This window comes from Zootermopsis nevadensis, unplaced genomic scaffold (assembly GCF_977971745.1).
Source record: "Zootermopsis nevadensis isolate Lab colony 2312 unplaced genomic scaffold, Znev_1.0 Znev_ptg000013l, whole genome shotgun sequence".
Lineage (NCBI taxonomy): Eukaryota > Metazoa > Arthropoda > Insecta > Blattodea > Termopsidae > Zootermopsis > Zootermopsis nevadensis.
Window position 1 is genome coordinate 13,958,161 of NW_028259145.1, and position 24,503 is coordinate 13,982,663.

Consider the following 24,503-nt stretch of genomic DNA (forward strand, 5'->3'; position numbering starts at 1 on the left):
TGCTACCAATCTTCGAGCAATCGAAAAGACCAGTGTTCCCCTCGTAATAATCATTTCTCTTCCCAGTTCTATTCACTGGCTCGAAAATCTCAGATTCCTACATACCAATGTCGCCATTGTGACGCATACGTTACAGAGCGCCATAAACAGAAATAAGCAACATATCGTAGTGACATCTATGCACATTGAACAACAAATACATATATTTCGGGGAAATGTAATCTGTGTATCAATGCCAATAATGCTGGGATAAAATACAATAAAAGATATTTTCCTATGACTATTTAAATCAATTCATAATCTCAAAACTATGGTTACAACAAATTTCACGAAAGAAAAATGTCATCGGCATTCTCATCATTAACTTCAGTCAATGTAATCGAGGACAACGTCTTCCTCATTTTGCAATAGTCACTTCAGATTTTGTCTCGAGTAACTTAATCCAAAACACATCTATTAAGTTTAAATTATTCATTTTCATAAAATTGTCAATTTGTACTCGTCTACATAGTCAAACCTTTTGTTTTTTATCCTAAATGTATGTTCATCCTACATAAGTCTTCATTTATTCCAAAATCGTCTGTTTTTTTTTTGCAGTCCGTCAATGCAAAAAAAAAGATATTTATTATTTCTCTATCCTTCACTGTTTCTCAGTACAATGTAGGAGTTTCATAGAATTATTTATTATATTTCTGTGCTATCTGTTCCTCACAAGATACTGGACGCGACATTTAGTACGTATCTGATACGTTCTCTGGTTTGAATCTTCTGCCAGTCAGACATTTAATTTCTAAAAATGTTAATTTTTACACACACGTACAATATACAACAGCAAACATGAGTGTTAAATGCAAGTATTGTATAAATTCAGTTGAAAATCTTTTCTTTATTTTACGTCAAATTACCAGACTATATCTCTCCACGTCATTCACAAAAAGCATTTTAAACGAACAGTCATTTTAAGTTCTGTGAAAATCGTTTTGTTTTTAGTACTGTAATAAAATCCGATTCTCTGAACAGTAATTGGAACTGATCCATTTGGAATAACCGCAAATAAGAGAGGAGAATAGCGATATCGACATCTCAAAAACGAAACAGACTGACGGAATGAACGTTCTAGTTTTTATTTATAAAGCTCATTCTGCGGCTCATGTTAAATGCTTTGACAGGCAGAAAGGTCAGTTTTCATGAGCATGGCAAGCTGTTCCCACTTTTCCCTCTGTCGTTTGAAGCGGTCTAGCCTGCCTTTCGACCAGGATTTCAGTTTCGTATGTTATAGAATTGCCATAAACCACCAGCGCATAACATGCTGTGTTAATCAACCCAGATCTATTTACAGAGTTTGTTAGGAATACTGCCACAGGACACCAGCTTCTAGAAGTGAACATGTCGAGTGACTGTGAATAGATAATAAAATGTATAAGACGATGTGGACGTAGCTTCTACAACAGCAAATGAAGGCAGTAAATCTCCAGTCAATATTCGAAAAGGAGACATCTGAAATGAAATGCAGTAGCAGCTTTCACAAAATCTCGACTTTCATTATCAGCCAGTAGTTTGACATACAAATTGAAGGCAGCTTTCTTTCATCAAATCCCTTGATAAACTTGGGTTGTAAAATGTTACGATAATAAGCAGGACATTACGAAAGATGTGCCAAATACCTCAGACTCCAGTGTGTTACTTATTAAATCTTGTATTGGAACATGATTTATATGAAGTTTAAATCAAAGAACAAATATGTTTTTACTGCACGTTAAAGAACATGGGTTTCACCGTTAATACTGCAGTTTCTCTTCAACGCGTCACCCACGGCTACGTACTATCTATTAGTATGAGCACGGGAAGAAAATTGCCTTCGCATTTCACAAAACTCCGACAAGTAAACTCCCTAACAATGTTAAATGAATTAACAGTAAGATATCATTTTACTATTTCGTAATTATGAAGAAAACCTAGACTTTTTAAAATTCGACTACTGTACTGAAGATTCAGGTTGAATAACAATTCTCAGATTCAGCATAACTTTATTCCAGCTTCCTCTTAAAGCGACTTTTCCATGGTCATAGGCTCCTCGTTGCCTCACTTCATAAATTCCTAATAAGAGTTGTGTCACCCCCTCCAGCTGGGACCGACTGAAATTGTTACTTTGCAACTGTGTTGATTCTATTATCGGCAAAATATTTTCATTTTGCGTCCAAATACTGCAGTTCGTCTTCGATTCTACCAACTGCATCTAAATAATCTAAAAAGCAAGGTAATTACACTTGAGCACTCCATGGCACTTAATTGAATGAAATAATTAATTTTAATAGCTTGTCACACCTCATGATTGTCCCTTCCGATACTTTATTTCCTTGCACAGTGTAGTGATTTACCGCAAGGAACCAAAGCAGCTCAAGCGCCCGCCCCTCCCACCCTCAAACTGGATAACCACCCCTTGTCGGCAGTCGGCGACTACTTATTCAATATACACTGTGCTACTCCTCATATCTGGAACCTGAGGGTGCACCATGCCATGGCGACAAGGAACCATCTTAACACGAGGTCTGGAAACATGTTATCGACATGTAAAATTTGAGGTTTTCGGAGCGGTGAGTATGAAGATTTCTGTCTTCTGGGTTGTTGCGCTGTGTAGTCTGGTCGATGTTTACCAACGTTTCAGAGGTCATACTGCCTCCGTCATCAGGGCGATGGAGTATGAAGATTTCTGTCTTCTGGGTTGTTGCGCTGTGTAGTCTGGTCGATGTTAACCAACGTTTCAGAGGTCATACTGCCTTCATCATGAGGGCGATGAGTATGAAGATTTCTGTCTTCTGGGTTGTTGCGCTGTGTAGTCTGGTCAATGTTAACCAACGTTTCAGAGGTCATACTGCCTCCGTCATCAGGGCGATGGAGTATGAAGATTTCTGTCTTCTGGGTTGTTGCGCTGTGTAGTCTGGTCAATGTTAACCAACGTTTCAGAGGTCATACTGCCTCCGCCATCAGGGCGATGAGTATGAAGATTTCTGTCTTCTGGGTTGTTGCGCTGTGTAGTCTGGTCGATGTTAACCAACGTTTCAGAGGTCATACTGCCTCCGCCATCAGGGCGATGAGTACGAAGATTTCTGTCTTCTGGGTTGTTGCGCTGTGTAGTCTGGTCGATGTTAACCAACGTTTCAGAGGTCATACTGCCTCCGCCATCAGGACGATGAGTACGAAGATCTCTGTCTTCTGGGTTGTTGCGCTGTGTAGTCTGGTCGATGTTAACCAACGTGTCTGAGATTATACGGCCACTGTCATCAGGGCGATGAGTATGAAGATTTCTGTCTTCTGGGTTGTTGCGCTGTGTAGTATGGTCAATGTTAACCAACGTTTCAGAGGTCATACTGCCTCCGTCATCAGGGCGATGAGTATGAAGATTTCTGTCTTCTGGGTTGTTGCGCTGTGTAGTCTGGTCGATGTTAACCAACTTTTCTGAGATTATACGGCCACTGTCATCAGGGCAATGAGTATGAAGATTTCTGTCTTTTGGGTTGTTGCGCTGTGTAGTCTGGTCGATGTTTACCAACGTTTCGGAGGTCATACTGCTTCCGTCATCGCCCTGATGACGGAGGCAGTATGACCTCCGAAACGTTGGTAAACATCTACCATACTACACAGTGCAATAACACAGAAGACAGAAATCTTCATGTTATCGACATCTTCACCGCTGTGAGAACCTCAAATTTTACAAATGAGGCAAAGCCTGTAAGTGACATAGGCTTACATTTAAAGTAATGAATGCGGAAAGAAACGAAGCCAAAGAATTTCCAGAGGCAATGAATTTTGGAGACTAAAAAAGTTCTTGGCTGTGTTCACTCAGCCCGATCAATTTATTGTCAAACCTCTCACGTAAACAACTGACGTCACTGGTTTCATATCCCCCGTATGAAACATTTTCGTGAAAGAAAGAGGAAAACTAAGTAATATCTACCTAATCCCCTCGGTGGTGTTCATACCCGAGTGGGATCTTTGCCCCTCATTTCTACCTTGATTGTGGGTGGCGCCCACACAAACAGGGACAAACTTTAAACTAATCTCCGAACTCATCGAAGTTCCATTCAACTTATCTCTCTGCTGGCGATGGTTCTCGCACTACCTGACTCTGCAAAGATGTTCTCCTGTTAGCGAGCGCCCAATTTTTGCTACAAACTAACAACAAAATAAAAGAGAGAGGGTGACAGGTTTGCAGAAAAGTAATCTAAGAAGAAATAACGTGAGTTAAAATTGAGAACATAAAAAAGCTTTAATCAATGACTTTACTGCCCAAGTTGACCTTTGGATACCGCAGAGCAATAAGACAATTCTACTTTTACGGTTATCTGTATAGACCGTAAAATTCACGAAGCGTTTGCCCAATTTCAACTACGTCCAACACAGGAAAGCGTCATGATGCGGGCTATACGCTGCCTTAGTAGAAAGGATGGTGCCTCCGGTACAGAATACGTGACAATATGCATATCATGCTAGTGACGTAAGCATGAAGCCTTTCGGTTGTTTTACTCCGAGAGAAAAAGTTGAACAACCCGTCCCTTTTCCTTACTTTGATTAACAGTTCCAAATTTTAATTCATAACATCGACCAACAACATGTTACAAACAAGAACTTTTTAGGCATTTAACTTCACGGGGAAACACGGAATTTGAAATGCGTAGTTAACACTAGACTGAAGGTATAAGGAACATTGCATAATAAACTATGGTATTTTTAAGTATTAACAGACCGGGGAACACGTCCCTCAGGAAGACAAATCCTTATTATCATACCTTTCTAGTTATTTTGAAGATGCTAGATCAGGTTTTCAAACCAAAACATTTGTATGCATTTTACATCTCTCCAATGCGCTCTGCATGTGCTGCAAAGTTTGTACTCCTTTATTTGATCGCCCTAAAAATATTTGGTGATAAATAAAAAATAGTATTATTAAAGCGGAGTAATGGACATTCCGCCGTATTTATAATAGATTGTCTCTCCGAAAGTTTTAAAAAAACACAGGAATAAAATGGAATTAACTAAAAGCAAATGTTCCTTTTCTTTCTTACTTGCCACCACACCACGCAATTTTTCTGAGTGGGCATGATTTATGGTAATGTTCTGTGTGCAGAAGGAAACAAGTTACTTCGCATAACACGTATTATGACAAGAAAACTTTGTGTCTGCTATCTTAACTGTTATATGTGGGCAAAACAGACTTGCCGGTACATCGTATTTATGATATAAAGTTGTTCGAGAAAGAAAATGTCTATTTCAAAACTGGAGGATTAATCAATAATATTAACCGCTTGTAGTTTTACCCACAACTGCACTTCTACATAATGCACTAACTCAGATTTCAAAGACAGAATTCGTATTCTGCACAATTAACGTTGAATTCAGTGTTTATGTAAACAATTACTTTGCGTCATTATATGCATTATAAAATACGGAAGGAAAATTGTGAGTGGGGAAACTGGTGGGCTGTTTACGGTGCTTTTCCTGGGCAGACCAGACTTGAAAATATCAGTCTGGGCAGCCGCTCACAGATAAGGATTCGAATCTTCTACGATAATAACTGACTAACGGTGAGAAGGAAGGGTTGCCCTGAACAAGCGAATCACTCTCCGAATTAGCAAGCATTCCCGCTGTCCTATCTCTAGTATCTGTTTCTATTCGGTAGCTAGATTAAATCTGTAACAATGAAGACATTCCTTTAATACTAACATCTCAGCCGAGATTCAAACGATTTTTTCATTTTCGGGAGTTTTACGAAAACCTGTGGGTTGGGGCCACCGTTATGAACAAAGCACACCATAAAACCTTGTAGTTAGATGGAGTAGCCATGTAAAATTACAGAGAATAAAGTTGCCTCTAAAATAGCCAGAACAAGCGTCTGCACTTTAATTTAAATTCATCAATATTTTACAATTAAACTTCTCTCTCGTCACTGATTCTATTTGTGTACAACTACATTATTCCACAAGAAGAGCTTTAACCAAATTTCGTCATGTTTCTCGAAAGGCATTTAGTTGGGAAATTCTTTTAAAGTTATCTTATTTATATATACTATTACATTCTTCTAATACTTATTGTCACCATTATAGTCATCATCATCATCATCATTATCGCCAAGTGTCAATATGTTAAGTACAAATGCTTTTCGAAGACAAGAAACACATTTACAAATATTTGTGTTTCGACGATGTACAAATCATGTACCGTTCCAATACATACGAGGTGCGATCGGAAAGTTTCAAGACTGCGCCTATTATTTTTTTTAAAAAAACCCGTACACTTATCTTAGGTATTAAATTCATCCATCACCCTCGAAGTAGTTCCCCTGGGAGTGAACACAACGATCCCAGCGCCGCTGCCAAGCCTGGAAGCATCCCTGGAAATCTTTCTTTGTCAGCCTGTCAAGCACCATCTGCGATTCTGCCTGAATCTCTTCTATCGTCTCAAATCTCCTTCCCTTTAGCTGAATTTTCATCTTTGGGAAGAGGAAGAAGTCACACGGAGCTTAGAAAGGAAGTTGGGGTCGGTTCTTGCAAGATCTTTGAGCTCCTGACAAACGAGAAGTCGATTCTGCTTCTGGTCCTCAGACAGGAGCCTTGGCACAAACTTGGCTGCGATGCGTCGCATGTGGAGTTCTTCCTTTAGAATCAGCTGACAGGTCCCATAGCCTATCCCAACAATGTCGCACAAGTCGTTGATGGTACGACGTCGATCTTCGTGAATGGCCTGCCGAATCTTCGTAACATTTTCGGGCGTTGTGCTCGAAGATGGTCGTCCAGAACGCTCGTCATCATCGACAGAGGTTCGGCCATTTTTAAAACGTGAATGCCACACAAAAGTTTGTGCACGACCCATTGCGGACTCCCCAAATGCTTGCTTTAGCATTTCATAGGTTTCCGTAGCCGTTTTGGCGAGTCTTTGGCAAGAGATTCAGGCAGAATCGCAGATGGTGCTTGACAGGCTCACAAAGAAAGATTTCCAGGGATGCTTCCAGGCTTGGCAGCGGCGCTGGGATCGTTGTGTTCACTCCCAGGGGAACTACTTCGAGGGTGATGGATGAATTTAATACCTGAGATAAGTGTACGGGTTTTTATACGCCCAGTCTTGAAACTTTCCGATCGCACCTCGTACCTTAGCCAGATTAATCCAATCTACATCCTCACTTATACTTCTTTAAAATACATTTCAATATTCTCCTCCCCCAACTCCTAAATCTGACAATGGTTTTATCCCATTACTTTTTCCGACTAAGTTTAGTATTTTTCTCATGCGTTCTTCACGAGACGATACTTATCCGGAAAACAATACACCACTAGTTTAAACGGAATGTATAACTTTACGAATACGGAACAAAAACATAAACAAAAATTGAAATCAAATAAAGGTTGAACAAAACAGTTTCCTGCATTCGAAAAATAAACTTATTCAGACTTTAAAACAACAAACATTTCTTGAAAATAAAGAAAGTTGAACGTTTCTTTCTCTGTGAAGCTGCAGCTCCATAACCAACTCTATCCTCCTTCACAATGGCTCTTGTTTATTCTTATCTAAACATACCTTGTATGAATCTTTAAGACCAAATGATGACTCTCGCAAACCAGCTTATAAAAGAAGTCAATTTGAAGAGATATATACAATTCATAGCCTATTAACCATAAACGTTGCCCCGCTAAAATATTTATAACAAGCGTTCGCAGTCGAAGCCGAGATGTCTGTAAGCAGAAAAGAGGGACAGTCACGTACTATAAGCATTCGACTAGACAGGAACTACATTTTTTACTAGCGTACGTTTGTCCAAGTAAGTTTCTCCCATTAACCGTCCGCTTCAATTTTCTGACATTTTCTTCTAATTATTAATTCTCAAACGCTGACCAGAGCACAAAGAATGCCCGCGAATTTCTTTATGGCACGTACGTTCCTAACTATATTGCATTCCAGGCCAGCTATGAACGTCTTACGTATCATATCGTATCATACTGAAATTGTGCTCTCAGGCTATTCCTGACGTAACTGAACTCTCCCGATGCAGTCACTGCTTTTCCTGGGTCTCTATTTGTTTCCAGTTGGTAGAAATATAAACTGACGGGTTTAGAAGGTGATTCACATTTAAATTATCATTAGTGTTCCTCACTTGCATCGAAGCTGAGTCGCTAAAAGAATAAAATTGTATATATGACTAATAATATAGTGCTTAAGAGAGGACTCAATTTAAATGAAAAAGCCTAAAAGGATGTTTTTACTTGGGATTTTTTTAATGTTTCATTCAATTCAATTACTCTTAATTTTCGCCATTATATATTTCTTTACAAATACATAAATTCTATTTTACCTTACGTTCTCACAAAATGGCCAGCTTCCACGTTGACAGCATTGCAACCTGGGAAGTTTGTAATATTCTGTATAAGAAGAAGACACTGAACTTGAGAATTTTTTCAACAAAATGAATCCTCAAAATCCCATGGTTAAGAATCTTCTTGGCAGCTAGAAGCCGCTTAAATAAACACGGAATTCTTTGTTTTTTACGCAACCCGAACGTTCCTTGCCGTTTTAACAACAAACCACTGCTGGAGTATACCCTGAGCCACCGTATTGCAGTCCACACCGACATACCCTGTTCCTTTCAGATCCCTTTATTATTAAAACCCCATATTCGACTAGGTCTCCCAAGTGGCCTTATCCTTTCGCATTTCTTCGCTAAAATTGTGTACGCATTTCTAGAATAAGATTGATAACGATTCAAATCATATTGGCTACAGATGTAAGAATGTTCCTTTAAATATTCTTTATACATACAACTACTTTCAGATGCTTAGGTCCAATGAAGGTCTGCAGAAATTAAACTTCTATAACCAGTGATATTTTTTTCAGTAGTTTCCGACAGTCCTAACTCCAACTACACGACAGCTATCAGACCTGTACGTCGTTCGTATAAATAAGCACATCCTGCGATGAAGTCATCTGCTAATCGGACGGCGTCTTCATATTCAAATGCAAGAACTCCATGGTGTCAGCCACAACGCTTTAGTTTATTTTAGTACAAAAATTATTCTTGATCAGGTAATCGATGTTTATATGCTGATGAAAAATGTCGTGGAATGATGATAAAATCTGTCAGTATTATTTGTCCTGTCCTTAGCATAGTAATTGTCTACAGTAATGCATATTCAGTATCAGGAAGTATCTTTCCATTTACTACGAACCGGGAGATTTTATACGCACAGCGTATCTTTATCTTCCACATCCTTTAATCTTCGTACTAGTTTCTGCAAAGTTTATTAAGGATCATTAAGTAGGTATTAAGATCTACAGCCGAGATTCGAAAGGAAACCTAGCCCCTTATTTTAAATAATTGCTAATTATGACAATCCTGCTCTTAGAAAGATTCACAGGCTGACGAATTATGCCCAGATTGAGAGATTAAGAAAGAAACGAAGTTCGAAAAGAAGTTTCCTAATTATAATTCAGAATTTTCTCAGCACATGCCCATGGAAATTAATGGAAGACACAGAAAAGCCACACATGGACAAAGACAAGGAGATTACGAATAACTGGAATTATGACGCCTTCTGTACGCTGACGTAGCTTCCGGTTTGGGACTTACAAAATGTCAGTGCTTGATTTTTTATTGTACAGTCTATACCTCCTAAACCTGATACGGGCGCGACATCTTCAAGTTAAATATGCCATATCATATTCTTCCTATGATTGGAGCGTTTCAAACGGCAATTATATTTCGGGTCCGAATTATAAACGGTAAATCTTGGGTTATTTATTATGTAATTATTTTTACATTCCCTTAAAGCTTTCTATCCTTGTTAACTAAGCTTCTCATACTGTCATATAGTCACTCTCAATCAATAAGAAACTCTGACACAACAATTCTTTAATTAGAATATACATTGACCTAGATATAGAAGCTCTAGTAGCATTTATTTCAGTGGCTGATACAATAGATGAGTTGCAAAGAGCCCTCATAAGAAGTGTTTCAAGAGCGTAGGAATATGAGACATCGCTCGATGAAAGATTATTGCTCCAGGGAATGAAGGTAAGCGCTGTCGAAGCTTGAATTCTGAAGAGCCGGGTTCTTTTTTAAAATAGTCGTCTCTTTCCCTAGAACGTCTGATGCGAAAAGGCAGGAGCCCAAACTAATTACTTGTAAGCAAGTCGTAACTGGTGGTTCTGAAAAAATATCTCTACTAAGCAACGTTTTGCCTCATTCAGTCTGAACAGCAGAACTGCATTCCGTGTTGCATAGTAAATAAAAACACGTCAGAACACAAGGAATAAGTACGATTTTATATAACATTATATTTCAAGTCTTTTGCACAATTAGGAGAATGATATGGGTTAGACATACAGGTTGCATGGGGGAGACGAGAAATGCATAAAACATTTTAGTTGGACAATACAAGAGTAGACTGGATGGTAATAATAAAATGAGTCTCAGAGAAGTGGAGGGTGTGTATTGGATTCAAGTGGCTATGGATATAGTCCAGTGGCAGTCTCTTGTGAACAGTGTATTAAATATCTGGTTTTTATAAAATTCTAATTCGAATGCCTTCAACAGTTGCCAGATGAGGCAAACAGTTTCCATCAAGGAGTCCATTAGTTAATTATATTGACAATGTCTCCCTGAATTATGTGAGATGAATGTATGTATATCGGGAATAAATGTACTTGAAATATTAGCTGCTCAATTTCAACCTACACACACGCAATCATATTGCTGTATTCAGCGACATAATATTTAATTGCATTCCGTTAACACGTGTCCCAGTCTGACTGCAATTATCAAGTTCTTCAAATCTGAATACGTTCATTAAAGGAATAAGTGATTTTGCATATTCATTTTTTCTGCTTAAATGTCAACATGATCTTTAGTTCTGGAAAAGATTTTCTGAGAGGCGAGTGTTCAATACGCACACACAATTCTGCGACGAAATAAAAAAGTCATTGTTTTTCGCACTTCGACATTTTTACTTCTCACAAATTCTAAGACAGCTAGGTAAAATTTTCTATTGCACTTAATTAGTATTTTAACTAGTTAAATACATAGAGCAGATGCCTTTTTCAGAAGATCACAGCCTGGTTAAGGAACTGCCCACTCCCTCTTATTAAACCATAACATTCATTGCCTTCTTCGCAACACCTCGCCACTGCTCGCTAATCTGAGCAAGTTGAATCCAGTCCACACCCTATTTCTTTAAGATCAATCTTAATATTACCCTCTTCCCATCTACCGCTTAGACTCTCGAAGTGATCTCACCCTTACAAATTTTTGGACTATCATTTTTCATAGATCACATCCGTGATGCACACCTCGACCAATTCATTCTCTTTGATTTGTTCAAGCAATAACATTTGGTAAAGAATATAAATTACGAAGCCCCTCATAATGCATTTTTCTTCGATCTGTTGTACTTGATCTCTGCTTGGCCCAGATTTCTAATTAGCACCTTGTTCTCAGACACCTTCAACTTATAAGAATTTTTGTTTCCTTATCTCAAAATACCAGAGTTTCAAGTGCATTCAAAACAAGAATTAAATTATAGATTTGTTTATTTTAAACCTTACAGTTATAGGTAGAAAACTGGAAGACAATTTTACTGAACCAAATGGCAGCAAGCATTCCCTGGATTTAATCTATTCCCTACTTCTTCCTGAATGAAATTTTACAATTCGTCATGCAGCTGATGGGATATTGATTAATATAGCGCATTGTTCATACCTGCGTTTCGCGTCGCAGGAATTTAATCTACCGTCATGGCCTGCAGTGTTAAGTCTCACTCATAAAGCAAGCGTATATCTCTTGCGTATAATGATTTCAATGACAATCCCTAAATACATTCAGACAATGATACGTGTTGATAAAGAAGACTAAATATACACAACTCTTTGAAAACTGGAGAGTCAACAATCTTCCTGCCTTTGTATAGTCTAAGTCACTTCGTAAAGGTTTTTATTGTTTAAAAGACTGGATGTAAATGACAGCTGAGCCGAACGAGACAAGACTGGCAGATATATGACTTGAAGATTTTAGATTTCATCGCAAGACTGGAATAGTGAGCTAATGCTTCTCTCTGCTATACTATCAATTACATTTACTGTATTTGACACATCTAACCTTTTAAAAACAGATTAATCAATTCTGACAATCATCATTATTCTAAAATTTTGTTGATTTTTTAAAATTGCTTCTAGAGGGTGGAGGGAGTTAGATAAATTACCACAAACCGAAATTAACCCACTGGTCGATTCAGCATTAGCAAGGATGGCAACCTTCACCGCATGCGATGCACAGCGTTTTCGAGGAAAATTTTGAAGGTAAAATAGTGCGTCTTATTCACTGGAAAACATGGCATTTCATAATATGATGATTTATGTAAAACAATTTTTTCACTACGACGCTAATCATAGAATAAAAGATTGGGACTGTAAAAGCGATTCGGATACCTTATTTTTCAGAACAAAGTACCATTTGAAAGTATGAAATAGAATTCTGCTGTAAGCGAGTGACTACATGAAACATTTCTGATTACCCAAGGTTCAGTTAGAATAGCTATCCAATGGTTACTTGTACACGAAATGCTGACATAAGCTAAAAAATTGTGTACGTAATGTTTTCTTTAAAAAATACCAATCAAAAATATATGATTAACTAGTTATAAATCACGTAGGCTTATGTTACAATCAATTTTAATGGCATATTGAGTAACCACGTTTCCTGTTAAATGCAATCATTTAAAATTACTACATATTATAACCCTACGTGACTTTCAGCATCAATATCAAAGGGAAATTTTCATGAAATATACCTTCTTAAATCTCATAATTCGCATGTCACACGGCTGTGAAACAAACTTGAACATCATCTAGCTAGCTTAGTAAACACAGGTAATGAAAAAGAAAGTTTTGTTACGTATAGCAACAATGAAACCCAAGTACAGGGGCTTTTCCTGCCATCTGCCATTAAAACTTAGCAGTGTTCGTCAATATATATTCTTACATTTTCTTAATTTCTACATATGCTGGGGAACCCTGGCACAGCGTAGAAAGATAGCACGTATATGTGCTCTCTTCAAAGCGTACACGGGAGAACGGGCATGGAAGGCTATAGGTGACAGATTGCAAAGGCCATGCTATCTAACCAGGGTCGATCATATTCGGAAAATTAGGAACAGAAAGCAAAGAACAGATATCAGAAAATATTCCTTTGTAATTAGGACCATCCAACTCTGGAACCAGCTGCCTGCTGATGTTTTAGGGACTCTCTCCTGTAAACCAAGTACTTTTAGGAAGAAGGTTAGAAAAGTGATAAACGAGGTGAAGTGAAGGGAATACATGGGTGGGTGCAGTGAAGAGGGGTAAATTGGGGTGAGGATGGGAAGGCTTCATAAGTGTAGTGAAGTGTAGAGAAGGTCCTGATGAAATGTGAGTGCATCAGTTCATGACGTATGTAATTCATTACTGTTACTGTCTTATGTCTAGTTGGTATTAATTTTTAAGTTATGTACTTTAGGTTATATGGTTTTGTAATCTTATGAGTTGTTTTATTTTGAGTGTGGTGTGTTGTTTTGTTGTGTCTTATTGTTTTTGTTGTGTCTTATTGTTCTGTTGTTTCTTATTGTTTTTGTTGTGTCGTATGTTTTTTGTATCTTATTGTTTTGTTCTGTCTCATTATTTTGTTGTGTCTTATTGTTTTGTGTCTTATTGTAGGACCACTGCTACCGGGTAAAAACCCATTTGCAGTCAAAAATAAATAATAATATGGTAGTGAAATCATGAAATTCCATAAAACACGAAAGATCCATGTACCGCTTTTGTTGTGATTGTGGTACGCCAATTTTGAGCCTCCAACGTGGTGATAAATGAAACGATACGCTTCTACGTAAAACGCCTAATCCAAGTCCGTACAGGATGTGAGTAGTGTTTTATTGCATAGTCAATGTCCTAACCGTTCCTTATGATCTGTTCATATTAAGACGGTATTTATTGTTATGTCGGGTAGAAATGTGACGTCGACCGAATTGTCTAGCTATATAAAATCGCTATCTGATCAGGGAATACTCGGAGAGGTTAATGGACTGAGATGAGTACCTCTTAATAGCTGAGAATTACAAAACCAGAACCAAACGGCTCTTACCCATCTCCCCCCACACGCCATTTTAATAGCTGCCAGTACTTCGTTACAGAAACACAATACTAGCCCACTATGGGAATTAACAACAAGGTTATTAAAACACAGAAACCGTTACCTCTGATCATAATAGTGACAATTAACAAAGAATCAAAAATAAAATTGTTCCCTGAATGCAACTAGGAACTAAGTCCACTGACTCTTCTAGTCGCTAGTATAACGCTCGCAGTCAAACGCCTCCAAAAAATTAGGTTTGGATTTCGAATATTTCTCTGCACATCACATACGTCGGAGTCTCCGCGTCGTTTTCATCACATTAAATACACCCACTGCCTTCTGTATAAATAAGCTTACATTAGAAAACCTTTGACTGAATCCTTCAGTGGAAGTAACCGCCCTAAATTATTCTGTTATTAGACGATGATTACATAAGCTATTGTTCACTGTTCATCTAACTAACAAACAGACGCGTTTCGGTCTCTAACGTTCAAAGCTTACATATTTGGTGTAAAACCTACTCTAGTGTACCAGTAAAATTATACTCAAATTGACTTGTTAGTAGGTCACATTTAGAAAAACAGTTATTTCACGTAAATATCTTATTTTAAAAGGTTTAGGCCAAAGAACTGTTGTTTTAATGTGACTTACTAACAATTCAACTTAACTATAATAGTTAAAGGCACTAGTGTGCCAAGAATTTTATAAAAAATTATAGCCTATAGTAGCATATTATAGTTATAAAAAGGCAATATCTTATCTTACGTAATTATAATTCGTATAACATACATACATACATACATACATACATACATACACACATACACACATACACACATACACACACACATACACACATACACACATACGCACATACACACATACACACACACACACACACACATACACACATACACACATACATACACACATACACACACACACTGGTTCATCATCGATTGTATGATTAAACATGTGTTGTGTTTTTGTTTCCATATGACTGCACTCTTAAAGGACAATTTTCTTGGAACATATTTATGGCCAAGTATTCCCTTTTCGTGATAAAAAATTTTGTGTCTCTTCGACAAATTAGGGTGTGTCGCGGGTAAACAAAATTGCGGAATACTGCATTAGACCCATGGCCATATGTTATATCTGACCCAAATATGTCAGCATTAAACACTGAAAATAATCCCGTAAGGGCCGAAACGCTTTTGTTTGTTAGTAAAATTAACAATGTATAAACTTGGTGGGATTATGTAATTATTGCATACAGAACCTCACAGCATGAAATGTTTTAATACTACTGTTATTAAATAATGTTTACCTATAATACTGTAACTTTATAGTGGATTATTAGTCACTTTAGACTTACCTTATTACAAATTCGAAAGAGTTAAACCCAACTGAGCTACCACACAGTAATATCAAAGACATGGAATCTTGACTTAAGTCTGCAGCTTCTAGCTTTTGATCATAATGTAGTATGAATACCAACTAACCTTGAGTGTCTTGGTTCTCGGATCATACACCTGAACCGATGTAGGTTCAGGAGACGACCTCAGGTTCTTGGAGTCAATCTGCACATTGGTTTGCATCTCGTACGTCGAAGTAAGATTATGTCCGATTCGATTATTCAAATGACACACACACACACACACACGCACAGTGAAATAAACTTGATGAATTAAAGCACGACCTACGACATGACTTGACAAACTACGCTAATAGTTAAAGAATGATTCTTCCGCGCACACAATGGTAAAACTGTTTTCTTAAAGCTTCAGCTGATGCAAATATACTGACAAAGAAAAATTAAACAAATCAAAATATCAGCAACAGTTTAATTTAAATGTTACCTTTTTATATTTGAGCTTGTGAGCGCTTTAAAGAATTTAAATAATTGTCATAAACTCATCATTGGTTAAAACCACACAATATAAGCCTTCCCTGATAACTGAACACCCTGCACATAAATATTTATAAAATCTTTTCCAATCGGCACAGAATCCGTTTATTCAACATTTATTTAACCCTGATGATGGGGACGGAAATTACTCCCGGAACTTCGGAACTTCGGTCTCTTCTTCTAACCAACTGACGCTGCTGATTTCTCGAGCGGATTTAATTGACGTTTATTTAAATTTTCAACACAGAAATACACACACTGCGAATATAACCCAGCACATGGAAGCCCTATGTGTCTATATACAGGACTATGCAACTACTTTTTTGTAAGAAATAAAAATATTTTACTACAGTATGGACATTAACACAGGGAATAATTCATACTAAAAGCCAGGGGGCACAAAACCTCCCATTAACACGACGAAATTCAATTACTTCCCATTCCGATGTACAGTTCCAACTGAACTGAATCAATGGAAACTACATTAAGAAACAGAGAAGTACACTCACTGTCAATAACACTCCACTACACTTACAGTTATAAAATATTTATAATTCAAATATTCAAAGTAGAAATGTACACATCAATCGCACATATACGTGGGCAACAGAATACACTCCGTATTTTATAATGAAGTCACAGAATTCAAGAATAAATGGCGTGTGCTTTTCCCTAACTTCGGACTTAATGTACTAAGCACAATTTTTAAATTTAAATGCAAAATAGGAGGTCAGCAGAAAGTAAATTTAGAAACAAAATATTATGTAGGTAGATATATGTAGCATCAGTTACTGAATATTTTAAATGGTAGTGTATACAAATTTAATGTCATTCAGAAATCTAGAAACTTTCGTTCATTTTATAAGAATAAACATTTATTTTTTATGAAATACTGTCTCTATTTTAACCACATATTTAAACGCTAACTTGAAAACTAAAATAAGAATTAATGCGCAGTACATTAACTCAAATTTTACGAGAAAGTATAACTGCTATCTATAAAATCGTCAATACTTTAAATAAAATTCTGACAGTGTGCACGACACAATCACTTACACTATCAAGAATTGTCAAAATATGACCTTGAACATTACATGACACGTGGTCGTTTATGTATAACCAATAGTATAACGGGGTACAAAGAGATTTCTTCTGGCTTATTCAACTTCTTTACAGCGAACTCTCCTACTTCAGCGGCAGAGACCCGAGGTCGACACGAACCAGCGACGATATAACGAAATCTTTCTTCCCAACCATTGCGAGGCAAGGGCCTCAACGCGCGCGTCGACGTCGCTATGGGAACGGGCGGTCCAGCAGTAGCTATAGTTACAGGATGTCAAACGGGGTCCGTTTGAACCTGCACAATCGATCACTGTCCAAATAAACCCGGTCTCATCCGAGCTTAAATGACTATGAAGATTTCTGTCTTCTGGGTTGTTGCGCTGTGTAGTCTGGTCGATGTTTACCAACGTTTCAGAGGTCATACTGCCTCCACCATCAGGGCGGTGAAGATTTCTGTCTTCTGGGTTGTTGCGCTGTGTAGTCTGGTAGATGTTTACCAAAGTTTCAGAGGTCATACTGCCTCCGTCATCAGCGATTCATCGCCCTGATGACAGTGGCCGTATAATCTCAGAAACGTTGGTTAACATCGACCAGACTACACAGCGCAACAACCCAGAAGACAGAAATCTTCATACTCATCGCCCTGATGATGGAGGCAGTATGATCTCTGAAACATTGGTAAACATCGACCAGACTACACAGCGCAACAACCCAGAAGACAGAAATCTTCATACTCATCGCCCTGATGATGGAGGCAGTATGATCTCTGAAACATTGGTAAACATCGACCAGACTACACAGCGCAACAACCCAGAAGACAGAAATCTTCATACTCACCGCTGTGAAAAACTCAAATCTTACATTAAATAACTATGTTTCTTATACGGATTTTCCATAAAATAATGATGACACTTCGCATTTAAATATTTATTTAACACGTTCAGATTCAATAACAAAACAAATCGCGACTTATAATTAATAACGCATATTTTTGTTTTGTCTAATAATTCGATATGAACTTGGTTTGTAGCTTAGCATACACAAATATAAAATTCTTCGAAGAACCTCTTTCATATCCTAGGTATTTGCAGTATTAGTTGGAAAAGTTCTACACGTCATTTCTGACACGTGAAACGCGAAACAAATAAGATCAGTGTCTTCTGGGATGTTGCGCTATGTAGTCTGATAGAAACTTATCGACGTAACAGAGGTATTTACTGCTACCATCAACATCGCCCTGATGATGTAGACCGTTAAAAATCTGTGAAACGTCTCTCATATCTACGAGACTACACGACGCAACATCCCATCTTTATCGTCTTAGTAAGAACCTGAAATTTCATCCGTGAAACAAATTCTAAGTCGAATGTGCTGTGCTCACTCACGAACGCACTGTGTCAGATGTGTTTCTCTTAGCAGAAACCAAACATTGTATGTGGACAGCCTGACGTCATCGTCAAGCAAGTTGGCCCGTGCTGAAATCCCGACATTTCTGTAGCGTTTTTCGGCAATCATTATAATACTCAATAGCTGAAGGGGGGGATCAGAAGAGGAAGGAAGATTTCTTGGTGTCCCCATTCAACCGACCTCACTTCGTCAGATTTATATTGTCCGGATATGTAAAACAAAGTGTAATCTTCGGAAGTGACGTCACTACAACGGTAACAAAATAAGAATGTCTGAAGCTGCAGCCACCCAAGGTACATAAGAGCACACATATCAACAGAAAATACCATGCTTTCCGAGCTATATCAAAATAACACACACAAAATAAAACAAATATTCACTGTTATTTTAAGCGAAATTTTGCTTTGCTCATGTTCCTTCACGAGGACGATAAATGACTCATTGCAATGATGAGGGCAGCAGGGACCTCTGTGTACCTGTAAACAGACTTTAGTCCAAAGTTCTGACAAGAAAGGTAACAACACATCTCCGAAATCCTAGTAAATTTTAGGCGCGTTCGCAACCTGGGATGCTACAACTGAATTTGCCCCACGCGTCTCTCTGCGTGTCTGTCAATACATTTGGAACTTGAGAACGGCTGACTGAATTTTCATTAAATTAGATACTGCGCAGTTTTGCGAACAACTGTCGAATCATTCAAATTTCCATTTAGATCGAACAATTTTAACTTATTTAAATCCAATGAACTAGGTAAATCGGTTTGCCAGAACTTTAGATAGCCGTTAACCAACTGACTCGGTGGAGCACTGTCCTTCTTGAGAAGCTATTAATACGCTTAGCTACTAATAATGTCCCCGCCTTTTATGAAACCATAGTTATTGCCGTGTTTACTACGGCTCGCCACCAGTCCCTGTAGTGTGCCAGATGAATTCAATCTACACCCCAAGCCCTATTTAACTAAACTTATTTCAATATTTTCTTCCAATCTACGCCTAGGCCTTCCGAGTGGTGTCTTCTCTTCAGGCTTTCCAACCAAAATTGCATACGCATTTCTCTTCTAATCATGTGTGCCACATGCAACGTTCATTTTATCGCCCTATTAATGTCTGGTGAAGAGCTACAGACAATCGTTACTCGAGACAAATGGACAAATGCAATACTTCACTTCGTAGTGAGCTGGAGAGACAACACAATGCCTGACCCGACATTCAGAGGCCTTCCTCCAGAATATTTATAATAATTCATTTATACCGCCTTAAGTTGTGTATATTTTACTACAAAAGCACCTTTAAATAGGTATTTTGCTCTCTTCTTCAAAATTCAGAATGTAGTTTACAACTACATATTACAAAAAACATTTAACTAAGTTACTACAATTTTAAAATTACTAGCCCATTTTCTTTGTCCTGGAGAAATTTTAATGTAACATTTGGATGTTTTACAACCAACAGCACGGTGCAAACTACTCGCATTTCTTGACAAGTAAATGGTGTGCTATATAATTGGATAAAGCCGTAAAATCGTAATCCTGGTGCATAAATCACACGAACCAAATTTAATTTTTATGTCGAATTGCTAGCTTGTGCAACATGGTCCTCTGCAATTTGCAGAAAAACCGTGTCGTCCGGGAAAGAAATAAGCTATAAACTGCAAGTTTAAGTTTCAATCGTGTTACTTAATGAAACTGCCTTCTATCTCATAACTTTTTTTTAATATTTAATTCCTCTGTAATTATTTCAGTAATTAGGGAGAATGTATTTCAAGGAAAATGTGAAAGAAATTGTCACATGGCATTAATTTAATTTTACTGGTCTACTTTAGTAACCACCAAGCCCACAGCACAGAGACTTGTTCGATAATTTTATGGTAATTCATCTGGTAAAGATATTGTCTATCTATACGAAACGCGTACGATAATTAATGTTCGCCATTATACTCAATTCAGGGTCCAGTGAATTCGATCCACAAAATCGCACCTTATTTATGCATCATAAATTTTAATATTACATTGCCAGCTATGCCTAGTCTACGTAGTAGACTGAATGAATATAATTTTTACGTTAAGTATGAAACAGGAGTATCCACGTAAAAAAACGTCCATTTCTGTACATTACCTCTTTTTTTCTTATTTAAATTTTTGGTGTCACAGCTTCTTAATTCGTGCCTTTACATCACCTAACCGCACAGATCTTCTAAAGAAGCATGCAAACAGGCGGAAGGACTGAGGTACGTCCGTCAGAAGGCCCGTAGTTTCACAGAAAGGTTAGAGAAACACATTCAAACATTTATGCCTCGAACAAAATGCAGACCAGACATCTAATTGATCCGAAGCAATGATAGCGAACACATACAAAGTTAACTCTTAAATGCCTGACATAAATCTTTACTTCGTTTGCCATTTAGTAAACTCTTACATGCTGTGACCCTGGGTCTGGACAAGGGAAATTCTTCCTCCGACAATCACATATCACAGTCCGAACCGATAGCGTGTATTACGAGAAGAAACGAATGGTTGTGTCTGAAGATAACAGTTAATTATACTAGCTACAAATGGCTACTTAATTACCTGACAGCTTATACTTAACTGGCCTCTTTATTACAAGATATATAACTTAGGGATGTACAAACCACCCGTAACGATTATCCTTATTCAAGCTCCTATATCAAGTTTAACTGTTGTTATTTGTCTCATTAATATGGGGCCTACAACACAACAGGTGAAATTCTTGAATTCTTATGTCGACTTATTACAGGTAGCTAAGAAAGTACAGGCTGCAACAAAAATATTTACAATATCCACTATTTGTCACTCAGTTATAAGTTCCAATTTATTCTACACAAATGCTAAAACAAATTAGTAAATATCAGTGTAAGCTGTTGATAGGCTGCTTTGTGTAGTATATTACTGCGTTAATCCTTCAAAAACAGGCCATAGATGTCGCTTTATAACAGAGCAGTGGCAAATAACTTATCCGGTTTGTACCTTTCGCTGGTTGCATGAACAACAACCGAATTATATCACTGACAGAGTGCAAATTTGTACCCCTTACCCAACTTACGATAATATTTATAGCCCAATTCACACACAATAAAATGGCGTGCTTCAACAACAGGCGACGTTGTTTCGCGATATTGCGTTATGAGTGTCGTTTCTATAGGATCGAAATTTGAATCTGGTTCTTTCATTACAATCCGTCTTGAAATTTTCGCAGTGCCTTTAAAAAATCTTTAAGCAGGCCGTTTTCCGCTCATCGCCTGCCACTTTCATAACCTCGCAGAAAAAGTGAGGCATAAATATACACATATCCTTTTCGCTCCTAAGTGAAGCATAGGGCCTCGAGGCATAAATAACTATACAAAAACTTTAAAGAATACCGCTCAGAGAGCAGACTTGTTTTATTGAACTTCTTAAAACAAATTAATCTTGGTTTTCCTGAAGCTGATAATGTATTTTCCGTGTTGTAAGATACTTTTATGTATTTTAATTAGTTTGTGTTCAAGGCGGCCACTTCTAAAAAGTACATTCCAAACATTTTCTAGCGGATAATAGTTTAATACTTATGCGTATTTTTTCGTCACGTCCCCTGCATTTTGTAAGAAAAAGGGAAAATTATTTTGCGCTTGCATTAGAGGCTACAGTCGCTGCAATAATAATAACAATAATCCCAATAATTATAGGAGCAACTGGAACTGTCTCCAAATCACTTAGACAATATTTTACCAAAATCCGGGGTGAGCACAACATCAGGGAACTTCAGAAAACTGCCATTTTAAGATTTTCATACATCATTCGAAAGACGCTGTCGTAAAATATATAGTCATCCCTCACAATAAAACTACATATTATGTATATAATACATGTAACACGTATTAAAAAGAAAATGTATTTCGGAAATAGCTGCTGCACTATGTACCTTAGGGACAAGGTTTGCCTCGGGTACGTAGAAGTAAATACCCTATAAAGTTGTAAATAGATGGAATAATAATAGTAATAATCATCATCATCGCTCTCATTCTGTCTACATTCTACCTCAGTCAGAAGATGATAATTCCGAACTAACGACCGCAGTTTTTATAGAATTTCATGGTAACTGTAAACATTACTCATAACACGAACTTAGGCCCATGCGTACACACAAATAATGGAGACACGATGTGTAGGAGTGAAGCCGAAAATACGCCAGTTCTCCCTCTTGTGATCTAAGTCCGTGACCAGGCATGACATTACACCGAGCTAAATGCAATCTTCTAAAGCGGACTCTCAGGGGACCGAAATGCGATGTTAGCAGGAAACGAACAGTTAAACTATGAGCGCCGTCAGTATTTCTAAAGAATACGAGGTAAAGTAAAGTAAAGTTTGTCCCGCTATGCGCCATGTAGGCGCTTGGGGTAGAGGAGGTATAGCTCCTCCCTTTCTTGACCTCGGCATTAGATGGGGGTGAGTGGTCAGCGTCACGCCCCGGCCGGCTTTACCCCCGGGAAATGACCTCGGTACCCATTGTAGAGGAGGCTGGGTGGGCCCCAGAGCCGGTCTGGACGCAGAGGCTAGAGGAAAAATCCTCTGCCCCCGTCGGGGATCGAACCCCGGTCGTCCAGCCTGTAGCTAGTCACTATACTGACTGAGCTATCCCGGCTCATAAAGAATACGGGTTACTTCACGATAATCGCGGATCTTTCGCATTCCAAAAAAAAAAATGCCATTTTGCTTTGTGCCATTCAAATTACGTCTATATGATTTGGACCAAGACTTACCAGTAGCAAGCCCCACAACAATCTTGTACTGTCAAACTGCAAGAAATCTGCGCTACAGAATGGATTACTGTGGTTTATTTATAGAATGTTTCTGATTGACGAGCTTTCCAAATGGTAGCTTCGGTTAGTGGATTCGAACCAGGCTTCTATAGCCCCATCCAACGCACATAACTTTTCATCCATTCCTACTACCAGCCTATTCTATCCATATCATTATTAGATTAAACTAACAGTATTAGATTAACAACACTTCGTTTTATTTCCTTTTCTTAATTCTTAGGTTATTTTCTATTTTTAAGTACAAACAAAACTATAATTTTTCGTTTAAGGAGATCGACAGCTCCATACCCGTTTCTCTCTTAGCGCATTCAATTTCTTCGGGCCCATGAAATAACGGGCGGGATTCGAGACAGGGCAAGAGGAGCGGGTAAGCAATACATCCGTCTTTTGTAGCGGAGCCTTCGAAAAAACGACAAGGAATGGAAAACAAGGCTGGAAATAGAGGTCGATTATATAGAGAAATGGACTGTAAAAAGTGTGGAATTGGAGGTGATTACATGGAGAATTGGGTTGGAAATAAGAGTGAAAATTGAGGACGTGATAATATAGAGAGAAAAAGACGTGCCAAAACTCCTGCAATACATGTCATGATATATGGAAGTCCTTGAACATACCGCACGCTGTCTTAATAATACGATGATAGTGTACTACGCACCATCTTTATTTTCAAAACAAGTAAATATGACCAGAAAGAGAAAAGTGAAGTCACTCAGTTCTAACAATTATATATAATTACGTAAAATATACCCTCTAGAAAAAGAAAGATTTGTTTTCACCTTTCAATAAGAAAAATCACGTTTTACTATCATAATAAATTTAAAGGGAAAAGGATAAATTTTGGAGCTTGTGAAACTAGCACATTTTACCAAATATTATTAGAGTGATAAAACTAACGAGTGACATGTATCAGACATGGAAGAGATAAGAAACTACATACAAAATTCTGGTCGAAAAGCTTGAATATAAGAGACCGATTATGAGGCCTAGGCATAGATCGGATGATAATATTAAAACTGATGTTAAAGAAACAGAGTGTAAGGATGCTCGTTGGATTCAGCTGCCCTAATATATGATCTATTAGCGGAATCCTGTAAACACGGTAATTCACTTCTGTTTGCAAAACACGCGAAGATTTTCTGGCTAAACGACTATCAGCTTATAAAGAAG

At 37.8% G+C, this 24,503-nt stretch overlaps 1 protein-coding gene across 2 annotated transcripts in view; it reads right to left on the reverse strand.

Moving 5' to 3' along the window:
- Nucleotides 1–24,503, reverse strand: part of LOC110836907 (dipeptidyl peptidase 4) — a 230,144-nt gene that overhangs the window by 197,889 nt on the left and 7,752 nt on the right. Inside the window, exons 1-2 of one of the 2 annotated variants that reach the window (XM_087348678.1) lie at nucleotides 17,112–17,287; nucleotides 15,649–16,252 (exon numbers count right to left, since the gene is read on the reverse strand). The exons of the other annotated variant lie outside the window; for it this stretch is intronic. Of the exons in view, the coding sequence (XP_087204804.1) occupies nucleotides 15,649–15,744 (96 nt within the window). The 5' untranslated portion in view covers nucleotides 15,745–16,252; nucleotides 17,112–17,287. Of the gene's footprint in view, nucleotides 1–15,648; nucleotides 16,253–17,111; nucleotides 17,288–24,503 lie in introns of those variants that run through there. 2 annotated transcript variants of the gene reach the window in all.